This window comes from Tamandua tetradactyla, chromosome 3 (genome assembly GCF_023851605.1).
Source record: "Tamandua tetradactyla isolate mTamTet1 chromosome 3, mTamTet1.pri, whole genome shotgun sequence".
Classification (NCBI taxonomy): domain Eukaryota; kingdom Metazoa; phylum Chordata; class Mammalia; order Pilosa; family Myrmecophagidae; genus Tamandua; species Tamandua tetradactyla.
In genome coordinates, this window is record NC_135329.1 from 22,624,291 (window position 1) to 22,637,729 (window position 13,439).

The following is a 13,439-nucleotide window of genomic DNA, read 5'->3' on the forward strand; positions in this document are numbered from 1 at the left end:
TAAAACTGAGAAATAATAAAGCACATTTATTAATTTATTTAAAGAAAACAAGTCTATGACATGTTAATGTAAATAATATATTTTTATGAAAATTTTCCCCAAAAAATTAGAGTTCTGGCTTGTTTTACATATTTGCATATCTCTGTAATTTCTGGCTTAATAGAATACAACTGGGTTGTCATGGCTGTTTCTTTATTTAATCTGTTGTGATATCACACATCTTATAACCTCTGGAAAACTTCACTATACTCTCATGTGAGAATGGAAGTAGAAAGGCTTGCAGGGGTGGGCAGGTTGCACACGGGTGGTTCAGTGGTAGAATCCTCACCTGCCGTGCGGGAGTTCCAGGTTCGATTCCCAGCTCATCCACCCAACCCCACCCCACCCCAACCCAAAAAAAGTTAAAAAGGCAAATAATGACTTAGTGTTATTAGGAAAATTGTTTTGTGAACTTGCAAGAACTGCTACCCTAAAAGGTTCTAAAGCTTCAGGGGCTCTCCTTAGAGATGAACACATTTTAACATAATACCTTATAATTTATTGGTCTACAGATACCTTACTTAAAGACCTGAACTATATTTTTCATTCTTGGGGAAGTCCCATCTGTCTCTTACCCACCCCCAGTTTATCAGATGCCCATTTGCCCTTAGGTAGGTGCTTTTATCCTGAAAAACATCTCCATGGCATTGTCCCATCAGCATTTTTTGAAGAGTTGAACAAAGATTTAATAAGGTGGAAAATCTAATACCTAAGTTTAAACAAGACATTGTGTGGTTCTCAGTTTGAAAGTTGCACCACAGTGATTGAGCCTAATTCCCTCAAGATAGGTCTCAAATAGTTTGTTACCTCTTCTCACACTGTCAACATGTCACATAATTCACTTGTAATAATTTCTTTCCTATTCACGCAGCATTCACTCACTTGCATTCTAACATGCTCTCTTTTGGCGGGAAGGGTATAGAGAAAAAGGAATGAAGTCACAGCTAGCATATCTGCTGTTTGTCCATTGGCATGTTACCTGCCTTTGAACATAATCCTTCATATATCTCCTTCCCTTTCATGGTTCTGTGGGAAAAAAGACTGAGAACCACTGGTCTAGTCCAGTCTCTCTCACTTTATAGATGAAAAATTGAGATTCAGAAAATACATTGCTTTACCCAAGCTCTCACATTTCAAGGAAGACTGTTACTCTCAGACTAGTGTTTTTTCCGCTGTTTTTAAGCTGATCGTGAGTTCTGCCACAGTCAATACTCTCAGTAAATAGAAAGTCTTAAACGTCTAACTAGTCATTCATTCCTCAGCTGTGGTTCCAGTAGGGTAGAAATGAAATGGAGAATTTGGTTTCCTCAAAGAACTTAGAACCTGCAGAGAATGCCTTCCAGATAGGGTGGGAGAGGAAAGGAGGCGTGGCAGGACTGTTTTGGAGTAGGTGGGATTTCTTAGTGCTGAAGATACCCTGCTACTGAGTGTGTAATGCTCTTCTTCCTCAGGGTGCTCCAGCTGATGAACCTGACAGACTCTCGCTTGGCTCAGGCGGGTAACGAGAAGCTAGAACTGGCCATGCTGAGCTTCTTTGAACAGTTTCGTAAGATCTACATTGGGGACCAGGTGCAGAAATCCTCTAAGGTAATAGAGACTCTCAGTTGGCCCCATTTAGTTCTCACCTCTCCCTTGTGGAATTGCTGATTGAGTAAAACAGTTGATAACAGTTCAAATACAGCCTCCAAATTTTAGGTATCAAGGGAGTCCAAATAACTTCTCTTTTAATCTGTAGAATTCTGGGAGATTCATCAAAGAACTGGGTCCATTTCTCTCGTATTACACATGCTTGACAAATGGCCAGTCACACATCTGTTCCCCACAAAATTGGCAAGTTTCAGTAGATTCTGTACATGAATGAACGTTTAGAACAGCAGAAGGTTTGGGCATCATTTCTGTAATCTCAGGGTTGAGGGGGATCGACAAGATAAATGTAGCTCAGCATCTGTATTTCTCAGTATTCAGTAAGTCTGAGAAACTAGTTTATCCCTTCAATAAAGTCTTCCCCAGCATTATTGCCCATTTTTATCCTGACATCTTACTCCCTGAATGTGGAACAAAAATAATACTGGGATGTAATTGTTCTAATCCATCTTTCCTGGTTACTTTCTCTTCCCTTAACACACCGCCAGCTATACCGCCGCCTCTCGGAAGTTCTGGGCTTGAATGATGAGACCATGGTCCTTAGCGTCTTCATAGGAAAAATGTAAGTGTCGTAGCATGCCATCAGCAAGAATCCCATAAAATCCTGATGCAATTGTAAAATGTGATCTTGGCATTGTGCTGCCAGTGCCTTGGTATTCCAGCATTGATCGTTTGCGTCAGAAAATTGTGCATTTGAGTGTGTGACAACCTGTGCTTTAGAGGTATGGCCCGGCCCCAGAGCATTCCAGGCTTATACAGGAAACGAATTAATTTTGTTCATGTAGAATTTCATCTTGAGCGTCTGGAGTCATGGGGTAAAACTCCTGTCCTGGCATTAGCAAAATGGACCTGGCTCTGCAGTGATTAGTGATCAGCCTCTCACCTGATCACTGCGCTGCCAGGGATGCCCAGAGTAGGCATTCACTTTCTGGTGCTCATTTTCACTAGTTAAGCCCCTCGAGAGGAGAGTCCTGCTTTAAAATAGACTTCTTCCTTTCAAGAAGCATCTTTTTTGATCTCCTAAATCTAGTGCTATTGTTTGAATTGTCTTCAAAGTTGAATCTCCTAATTGGCCCATTTTTTTTCTTTTTTTTTTTTTTATTTTTAAGTTGTGCCCCTTTGGTTACATTTCCTTTTTTGGGAGCTCAATTTATGAAAGTACACACTAGAAGCCAAGTATATTATTACCCAGGGCTTTTGTGCAAAGTCACATTTTGGCTCTGTCCCAACCCTGTACACTCATATCCATGACCTGGTTAATGATTGAAGATGAAAAAAAGCAAAGGGGGTCTAAAGGACTCTCCCAGACAAGAATCCAGAAGCAAGGGCTACTAGAATTCTGCAGCTGACAGTGGATGGTGCAGGTGCAGAATTGCATACGTCTGCATGTTATCACTGCCGCAGAAATCTCTTACCCTTGCTGCAGAAATCAGCCCTGGAGTGCCCCCAGAATTCCAAGGGCCTGGGTATGGGCCAGTGTAGCTTTGGAACCAAGTAGTGAAGATTATCTGAAGGATAATTTTTCTAGTCAACCAAATGTAAGTACAGAGATTTTATACCCATTTTTTTGTGGTCGTGATGTCTGTGGATTGGTGATAGAGATGTGTGGTGACTTTTGATGGATGGTTTTCTTCTTCACCCAACCCTTAAGGAAACCAGGGAAATCAAAAATGTCTCTTGCTTTTTTTTTTCTTTTTGTCCTGCAGCATCACCAACTTGAAATATTGGGGCCGTTGTGAACCAATCACCTCCAAGACACTACAGCTTCTCAATGACCTTTCTATTGGATATCCTTTTCTAAGATAGCTTCTTTATACAACAGAAATCATGGCCTTCTACTTTTCCCACTTTAATTTAGCTTTATTGTATGTGTCTTTAAGTATCTTCTATTTTTCTCAGAGCAAAGGCAATACCAAATTAAAATCCAGAAATAATTCCAGACCCCAAAAATGACCCAACACCTAACCTAATAGTTTACTACAGATTTCTCCATGGCTATTCCTACAGTCTAGAAATATCCAACAGATCTGTTTTACAGGTGTCCACACTCTGCATGGCCAAGATGTTAGCCTTTTTTTGCATTGTCCTCTCAGCCAGTTGGTAGATACATCCTAATTACAAGCTTTGCAAATAAAAGAAGTGACTGTACATCCTCTTGACTTGGATTAGTTTTCCTATAAAGTTTGAATTGTTCTAGGACAGTCTTTCACAACCAGAATTCTGCAAAATAATTAAACCCTATAAAAATTATTTGGGGGGAGCAGGAGATTTTGATTGACTTTTTTTTTCAGTTCTCCCAAAGATTGTACCTAGCTAGGACCATTCTAAATGTATAGACAAGAAATTAATTCATTAAACAGATGGATACCTTTGGGCAGGGAATTAGGACTTAATTCTCTTTGAAATGTTGTTGAGAAAAGCTATTCTAGATATTCATGATTTGGGGGAAAACTATTACTTTTATTTTTTTATAGATAGACATTTGATATGGGTATTCTCTAATTGGTCAGCTAAATATTGCTTAGAAAATAATGCTTTTAAGAGGACATAATTTTTCTTATTTGAAAATGGCACACTCAAGCAGTTAAGGAAAATAAGATATTTGGGTATGAAATTCATGGTAAAAAAATAAATTGTAATTTGTCCTAGAGAGTTTCAAGCTCCCTTGAAGATTCTTAGTTTGTTTCACACTTTCTGGGCAGGCCACAGTGACTCAGCAGAGTTCTCGCCTGCCATGCCTGAGACCCAGGTTCGATTCCCCGTGCCTGCCCAAAAAATAAATAAATAAATAGTCTTTTGGGTGATACATTGTGACCCAGTGGCAGAATTCTTGCCTGCTATGCTGGAGACCCTGGTTGGATTCCCAGTGCCTGCCCATGCAAAAAATATATCTATCTATCTATCTATCTATCTATATATGCTTCACACTTTCCTTGACCTTCTCCCTTTGTCTTCACATACAGTAGTGTAAGGAAACTAGTGAAGCTTAGTGCGGTACAGTTCATGCTGAACAATCACACGGTAAGTGATTTTATCCCCTCTTCCTGGTTTTAATCTCCAGCTATCCACACACCTTCTCAGTATTTTGAGGTTCTTGGTGCTACTACAGCAAAAGACATTGCCCTGACTCATACCACATTGCAAGATTGTTTTTCCCAAAAGTTGATCTGCCATATTACACTTACTTCTGTCAGAGCTGCTCTTTGGGATCCAGATGATCTGAGTTATGGTGAAGACACCTACAACTATTATTCATATTTTGGATAAATTAGTTGTAGGTAACAACAGTAGCAAAAATACCTCCTCAGATCTTTAGGTATGACCATGTGGCCATTTGCTTGAAAGGGCTCAGTAATTCCAAAATCACTGGCTTGCATTCTGACTCTAACCCATTTTTTATCTTTTTAACTTGTTCTCTTTTTTTCAATAGAGTGAGCACTTTTCATTTTTGGGTATTAACAATCAGTCCAACCTGACAGACATGCGGTGTCGGACTACCTTCTACACGGCACTTGGGCGTCTCCTCATGGTGGATTTAGGTACTACAGCAAACCTAGAGGCTCATGAAATCATCTGGCAGTGTTCTAAATTTTTATTTGAGGATAGAAAAGTAGACATGGGGGAGATCTTTTCTGTTGTTTCAACAGTAAGAAAATGGAAATAGCAAACTGTATAATTTGACAAAAAAACAGATCACGCTCTCATGGTTCCTGTAGCTGGGAAAGAATAGCAGTGCACTCCTAAAGTTTTCCTCTGATGTGCATTGGTTTTAAAATTCTATTCACTTTCCTCATCTGTAAAATAGGGACATTGAGATAGAGATTCCTAATTAATATCATTGGCCAGATAGCTCCCCACCCCATGCTGAGGTACAACCCCCTCAGATGGTCTATAAACTTTTAATATCTAATTCACTAGCACATATGAACTAGTAGGGTTTAATCACCTTTCTTGTTCTAGTTATGATATTAGCAGTTTTGGGTTCAATAAAAACTGAAGCTCAATGATATTATAATTTTGAGCTATTGAAATTTAATCCTACTAAAGTGACATTCAGAGTTATGAAGGATTATAGAAAAAGAAAAATAAGGAGAATAAAGCTTCCACAAGCACCTGACTCAAGTTTGAATCCCATCTAGTCTTCATAAAACAGACTCAGTCCTTTCTCAACTGGCTATAGTGCTCATATAAGGACAAATTAATAATATAGTACATTGTATTCATGTGAATCTGATATTGTTGGCCACTTGCTTAAAAATTGAGACATCCCCAGACTAGCTGATTTTGTAATTTTCTAGTTTAAAAATTCTGTTTCTTAAATATTTATTTCCTTAAATTATTACTACCACCTGTTGGAATAATAAAGGGACTCCTTGGACTTATCCTTGGAGCCATTCATCTTTTATCCCATTCTTCAATTCCATGTGTACTCAGCTTTGAATTTTGTATATTCGGGTCACACTCTGGCTTGTTTCCCTTACAGGAGAGGATGAAGATCAGTACGAGCAGTTCATGCTGCCGCTCACAGCAGCATTTGAGGCTGTGGCCCAGATGTTTAGCACTAACACTTTCAACGAGCAAGAGGCAAAGGTGAGTCCTTTACCTTTGAAGGTGAAGCTTCTGGTTGCAGGCAATCTTTGATAGAGATATTAGCTAACATTGCAGAAAATAGTGCTTATCCATAAACTATCCACTGATTTACCTTTTTATTAATCTCTTTTTGGACTCCTAAGATTTTGAAATAGAAGGACCAGTACAGATGTACAAACTCTTATTTTCATGTTAAAGAGTATTCTCAGGCAGCTCTTAGGATTTTTTGGTGTAAGTTTTCAAATGTATTAGCATAAAGTTACAGTTAGTTCATTGCTTTTTTGTTTGTTTTTGTTTTTTGTTATTTGCGTGGGTGGGCACTAAGAATCAAACCCAGGTCTCCAGCATGGCAGCGAGAACTCTGCCTGCTGAGCCACCATGGCCCGCCATGCTTTTTTTTTTTTTTTTTTTTTTTAGTTTATTTATTATCATTTTCTCATTGCCTTTTTAATCTCTATTATACCTTTATACCCCTTTTTCATTTTTAATATTACTTATTAGTGCTGCCTTTTTCTTGATCAGTCTTCCCAGAGGTTTTTCAATTTTACTAGTCTTTGAAAAAAGATGAAAAAGAAAATTTTTTTAGCTTTGTTTTCTATTTCATTTTTGCTTTTATCCTGTTTTCTTCCCTATATTTTCCTTGGGGGTTATTCTGTTACTCTAATTTCTTAACTTTTCTACCCTTTTTTCCTTATTTAATTATTTAAGACTGTAGAACATTCCTCTAGGTATAGTATTCTACAAACTTTGATATGTAACATTTTCATTTTCATTCAGGTCTTTATATTTTCTAATTTCCGTTAAGATTTCTTCTTGGATACATGAGTCTTTTAAAATGGTTTTTGAATTTCCATATATATATATGGAATTTTAAAGTTACTTTTTAGTTACTGATTTCAGGCTCTCAGAATTGTCATTTCTTGAATTTTGTTTTCCTTCTCTTTTTATTTCACACACACCTGCTTTCTTGGCCTAAATCTCTATGCCCAAATCAGAAGACACTAGGTTATTAATTCTTTTTTCTTTCAAACGTTTTTATTATGAAATATAACATATACACACACATACTAAATGCAATTATTTTCAAAATACATGTTAACAAGTACTTACAGAACAAATTTCAAAGTTTGGTATGTGTTACCGTTCCACAATTTCAGATTTTTCCTTCTAGCTGCTCCAAAACATGGAGACTAAAAGAAGTATCAATATAGTGTGCAGCAGTCATACTTATTTGTTAAATCTTGTCATTCTCTATTATAGTTCCTCCTCCTTTGAACTTTCTCCCATTCTATAGGGGTCTTTGGGCTATGCCCATTCTAACTTGTTCATGTTGAAAAGGGGTCAATAATATAGGATAAGGGTGTGTGGAATTAGTTGATGCTTTTGGAGAGGCTAACCCCTCTGGATTTCAGGGCTTATCTGGCCTAGGAACCCTGTGGAGATGATAGATTCTGGAAAGTTAAACTTAGTACCTGAAACTTTTTATAGAGTCTCAGTTAGAGCCCTAGGTATTCTTTAGGATTAATAGGAATGATGTTGGTTGGGGGTTGGCAAACCATGGCAATTAGCAATATCTACCTGAAGCTTGCATAAGAGTAGCTTCCAGAATAGCCTCTTCAGATAGAACTCTCTCAGCCACTGATAACCTGATTTTGTTACACCTCTTTTCCTGCTTTTGGTCCGGAAGGTATTCTTTTCCCGACAGTGCCGGAGCCATGCTTCTCTCCAGAAGTCATGTCTTACGTTGTCAGGGAGACTATCACCCCTTAATGTCGTGTCCCATGTAGTGGGGAGGGTAAAGATTTTCCTTGCAAAGTTGGACTTAGAGAGAGAGAGGCCACATCTGAACAGTAAAAGAGATTTTTTACTCTTAGGCATTATCATGGTATGCTTAGCTTCTCCTCTACAGAAATAAGTTTCATAAGGACAAACTTCAAAAATCAAGGGCTTGCCCTGTTTACTTCGGAGTTCCTAAAGTTTGAGAAAGTACCAGGGGTTTCTCAGGTGGGAAAATTTAATAGTTCCATATTTTTTCTCCAGTCCCTCAAAGGGCTCTACCAATATATATATATATTTTTTAAACTTAACAACAAACGAACATGAGCATTCTTACCATATGATCATTCCATTCTTGGTATATAATCAGTGACTCACAATATCACATAGTTATATGTTCATCATATGATCATTTCTTAGGACGTTTGCATCAATTCAGAGAAAGAAAAAAAGAAAAAAATTCACACATATCATGCCCCTTTCCCCCCTCCCTTTCATCGACCACTAGCATTTCAGTCCACTAAATTTATTTTAATATTTTTCCCCCTATTATTTATTTATTTTTTAATGCATATTTTTTGCTCATCTGTCCATAAGTAGATAAAAGAAGCATCAGACACAAGGTTTTCACAATCACACAGTCACATTGCAAAAGCTATATCATTATACAGTCATCCTCAAGAAATATGGCTACCAGAACACAGCTCTACATTTTCAGGTACTTCCCTCCAGCCTCTCCATTATACCTTAACTAAAAAGGTGACGTCTATAACCTCCAGGATAACTTCTCAACTCTGTTTGAAATCTCTCAGCCAATGACACTTTATTTTGTCTCTTTTCTCTCTTCCCCCTTTTGGTCTAGAAGGTTTTCTCAGTCCCTTGGTGCTGAGTCCCAGCTAATTCTAGGATTTCTGTTCCACGTTGCCAGGAAGGTCCACACCCCTGGGAGTCATGTCCCATGCAGACAGGGGGAGGGTGGTGAGTTTGCTTGCTGTGTTAGCTGAGGGAGAGGCTGCATCTGAGCAACGAAAGAGGGTCTCTGAGGGTGACTCTTAGGCCTAATTTTAAGTAGGCTTAGCCTATCCTTTGCAGGGATAAGTTTCATATGAACGAACCCCAAGATTAAGGGCTCAGCCTATTGCTTTGGTTGTCCCCACTGCTTGTGAGAATATCAGAAATTCTCCACATGGGGAAGTTGAATTTTCCCCCTTTCTCGCCATTCCCCCAAGGGGATTTTGCAAATACTTTTTTATTCACTGTTCAAATCACTCTGAGATTTATCAGGGCAACACTCTGGACAAACCTACAAAATCTCATGCCCTACTCAAGATTCCATGTATTTATGGTGTTCAATTAAACTGTCCACATAAGTTATATTAGGAAATGCACTAGTCAAAATATAAATTTTATACCAAATAAACATTTTTTGCTTTAGTTTCACACATAAGTTAAAGTTTTAAAATATGAGTTACCATCTATTTTCAATACCCTGCAGTATTGACATTCCTTTGTTCTTTCTCATGCAAAAATATTTTACAAGTTGTACATTTAGTCACTCTCATTATACACTCTAGGCATACCATCTCAGTCTTTATCATCTGTCTTTCCTTCTGATTTCATTTGTGCCCCCAGCCCTCCTTGCTCTATCATTCTCTACCAATAATTTTTAATTATCAACCCACCATAGTCTGATATGTATCCGGATATTACATTAATCTATACAGAATCACAAGGCCTTTTTCCCATTCTGGGCTCCATATGTTTAGGTTGTTTAAAATGAGCTATCCAGGCTGGTTGATTTAGACTGTATGTCACAAAAAGTTTAGGTTCTAGACACAATAAGCCTCTCTGCCTTTGGTCTCATATGGTTTGTGAAGCTGTAGAATACATACAATATCAGTCTTTGCCCTGTATTCTGATTTACCATAGTCCCAACCAGATTGGCTTTATTTTTATTCTAATTGAAGCCTGATCTCTTTTTTCAGTTACTTAGCAGTTGTTGTATGTACCGTTGCTGACTTTCAGATATGCAGAACTCTGGCTTTGAGTCTTGGGTGTCACAGAGATACCCAAAGTTCCAGAGAGATACCAGCTCATATGCATATAGCACAGCATGTCAGAATTTAGAAATACACTTACAACTCTGGACTAAGTGTGACTACTGTGAGAGCCTACAATCTAGGCTCCATTTTTCCTCATAATTATTTTCTAAAAACCATCCATATTTGTTCTTTTGTTTCTGGCTTCTTTTGCACAGCATAATGTCCCCAAGATTCATTTACTTCCTTGTGTGACTCACAACTTTGCTCCTTTTGTAGCCACCCAGTGTTCTATTGTATGTATACATCACAGTTCACTTTCCTGCTTCTCAGTCATTGTACGCTTCTCTCCATCCATTGGGTATCATGGATAATGTCCTAAATACCAATCCATGTCTTACAGTTTCCTCACTGAGTTGTGCAATCTGCGGATACTCTCAATTTTGAAACTGGTTCGAAGAGACAAAGAACCAATAAACATGTCCTCACCAAATATCAAATTTAAACCTCTCCTTATCTCTTGTCTATTCCCCCACCCCCAATTATTTACCCCTGGAATTGCCATCATACTGTTGATGTCTTCCTATTAACTTTAGGCCATAGCATGCAATTTAGTTTTCCCGCTATACACCTCTGTTATTGACTCTTTCTACAAGATCAAACCTTTGAAGTAGTTCATACAAGAACTTATTTATAATTGTAGAGTTAATAGATGGGATACATTGTTGTATATAACAGTGTTCAGTCATATTCATCTTCAATATGGCAGTATGACTTATAACCCCACTAATGAACTGCCATCACTTCTATCCATTCCCTAACATTTAAGTTCAACCTCACTGGGTAACTGCTCACCCATCTCTAGTTTCTGTGTACCTCTAGGTTAGGGTATTCATTCTTGTAGGAATTTTTGTAGTGTTCTTAAGAACACTGAGGCTGAATTAGAGAGCCACCAAATAACCAGCCAGGTTTACCTCACACTCTAAAGGTCTCCTTTGTTTTCATCTTTTGAAAGCCTCTTAGCTTTCCACCTTCAAATGGGTAGAGAAGTCAGATAGCAACACCACTTCGTCCAGCGCTCTCTCTTGAGTCTGAGATGGGTACCATTCAGAGGTAGCATTAATGTATAACACATGAGTAATCAGTGCTTAAAGCAGCAACCAATATCAAGGATTTGTTTGAGGGATTCATAATGATCTTGTAGGGTAACCATATCTTAATTGAAAATTGAGCCTATAGTATCAGCTTAGGAATAGAGCTCTTTGCTTAAAGCAGACTGTTAGCAGAAGTACAATAGTTTTGACAAGTCAATCAGGGCACCCAAATATTTTACCTCCTTGAGCATATTGATGATTATTTTTTAACAGCAGTCCTGTTGTTGTTCAGGGTCCACAGGTAAAAATTCTGAGAAAGAGTATGATATAAAAATAATAGTAGAGTATTGGTTTGGAGTCTTGTTGCTTTGTGTCCTAATCCTAGCCCTTCTACCACCTAACAGCATGACCTTGGGCAATTTACTTGACCTCTTTAAGGCTCATTTTCTTTTTCTGTAAAATATAGTACTTTCTAGCTTTAAGTTTCAACACCTCAGTCTTATTTCAGAACACTCCACTAAAGGGATTACTAGCAGATTGCCTGCTCTCTCTGTCCCCCTCCTGGGAGGGCCTACGTTTGAGTTGCTGTGTTGTCCATGCCTTTGTGTGATTAGATGCACTTCCAGGCCTCTAGGGTATGTGACTCTTCTACCTTACCTTGCCCAAATGGACTTCTTGGCTTTTCCACTTTTTACATCTGTATTATCACTGAATGTCTTAAAACCTTTTTTTCAGCTTCTCCTTTTGCTCTAATGGGCCAGAAACCATCTTATTTTCTTAGTAAAACAAATATCCAAAACTTATTTTCCAAGTAAATAGATTCCATTCTAGCATGGAAGAGATTGATCCATAATATTTGGGAAGAAGTATTTGTTGAATGCCAGGAGGAAGAATCTGATTACAAATATGTGAAATCCCCAGTGGGCGGCTGTAGCTTTTGTTTTTCTGTTTTAAAAAAGTTTTGCTCTCTACTACAGCGAACACTCGTTGGTCTAGTAAGAGACCTGAGAGGGATAGCATTCGCCTTCAACGCCAAGACCAGCTTCATGATGCTGTTTGAATGGATGTATCCTAACTCAAACTAGGAACATAACACAGCAAGTCTTAACTGGAGTATGAATGGGTGATGGAGTAATTGGGGATGGAGGAGGGATGGAGGCAAAAAATATAAAGAATTATCCAAAGGCCTGCCACCTGTGTCCTGTATGCTGCCATTCCATAGCAGTAGAATGAAATATGTCAGCTCTGGGCACTGACACTTGGAAATGAGGGAGGTAGTTTCTAGATTTCTCTTTTGGGTCACAGATATAAGTGCTATGAAACTAGACCAGTGTGGAACTGTTCCACATGAATTTTGCTACACTTAGAAAAGAGAGACAGTTCAATCTACTTAAAAAGACAGCTTTACTAGGAATTAGGAAGTTGAACCTTACTATTGACTTTTCATAACATTGAACAAATCATTTAAAATCTGAGTTCTCTGTTTCTCCAATAATTATATAAGGGAAATAGCTGATCCTTTAACATATAGAAGTGGTAAGGATAAATGACAGTATGAAATACATTGTGCTCCCTGGAACAAAGGCATTATGTAAACTAAAATGCATTATTAGATTCTTATAGATCAAAGGGCACAGTCTCTTTAGCATCTTCTGGTTAGAAGGACAAGAAGAGACAGGAAATTAGAGAACTGTAACTTGAAAATTTGTGTTTAGCTAGTGCTGAGAAATTATTTCAAATTCTCAACCTTTCTGGATTCACAAATTCTTCCTTAGCTTTTCATTTACAGATATCCATCTTACATGCCAATTCTCCAGCGGGCAATTGAGCTCTGGTACCATGATCCAGCCTGTACCACACCTGTGCTCAAGCTGATGGCTGAGTTAGTTCATAATAGGTAAGCAGGAGGAATAATTTAAAAGGGCATAACTGCCCTTTTCCCTGAGAAGGCCCTCAGGGAACTTTATTTATCTAGTGTTTCACATGGATTATAGATTATAAAATACACTGCTATTAAAATTTGAAAACCTCTAAAAATGGATATCTTTTTGTTTTAAATAAGAGTATTCCCAACCACACAAAGTCTTAGCTATTTGAAACTTTAAAAAGAGTCGCAAGGTGTTCATTCTTATACGAAGTGAATTTGGCAACCAAGATTCCTATTTCACTTGTCAACAGATATAAAAGTTGACTTTTGGTAATGGTGCCATGTCTATCACATTTCATAGTTAGAGACCACTAAGAGTGATGCAGGATA

At 38.0% G+C, this 13,439-nt stretch overlaps 1 protein-coding gene across 2 annotated transcripts in view; it reads left to right on the forward strand.

Moving 5' to 3' along the window:
- XPO7 (exportin 7) overlaps positions 1–13,439 on the forward strand; it is a 44,678-nt gene that overhangs the window by 22,278 nt on the left and 8,961 nt on the right. For both annotated transcript variants that reach the window (XM_077152695.1, XM_077152696.1), the window contains exons 14-21: positions 1,491–1,626; positions 2,172–2,245; positions 3,390–3,470; positions 4,641–4,704; positions 5,114–5,222; positions 6,167–6,273; positions 12,160–12,248; positions 12,972–13,079. In XM_077152695.1, coding sequence (XP_077008810.1) covers positions 1,491–1,626; positions 2,172–2,245; positions 3,390–3,470; positions 4,641–4,704; positions 5,114–5,222; positions 6,167–6,273; positions 12,160–12,248; positions 12,972–13,079 — 768 coding nt within the window. The remainder of the gene's footprint in view (positions 1–1,490; positions 1,627–2,171; positions 2,246–3,389; positions 3,471–4,640; positions 4,705–5,113; positions 5,223–6,166; positions 6,274–12,159; positions 12,249–12,971; positions 13,080–13,439) is intronic.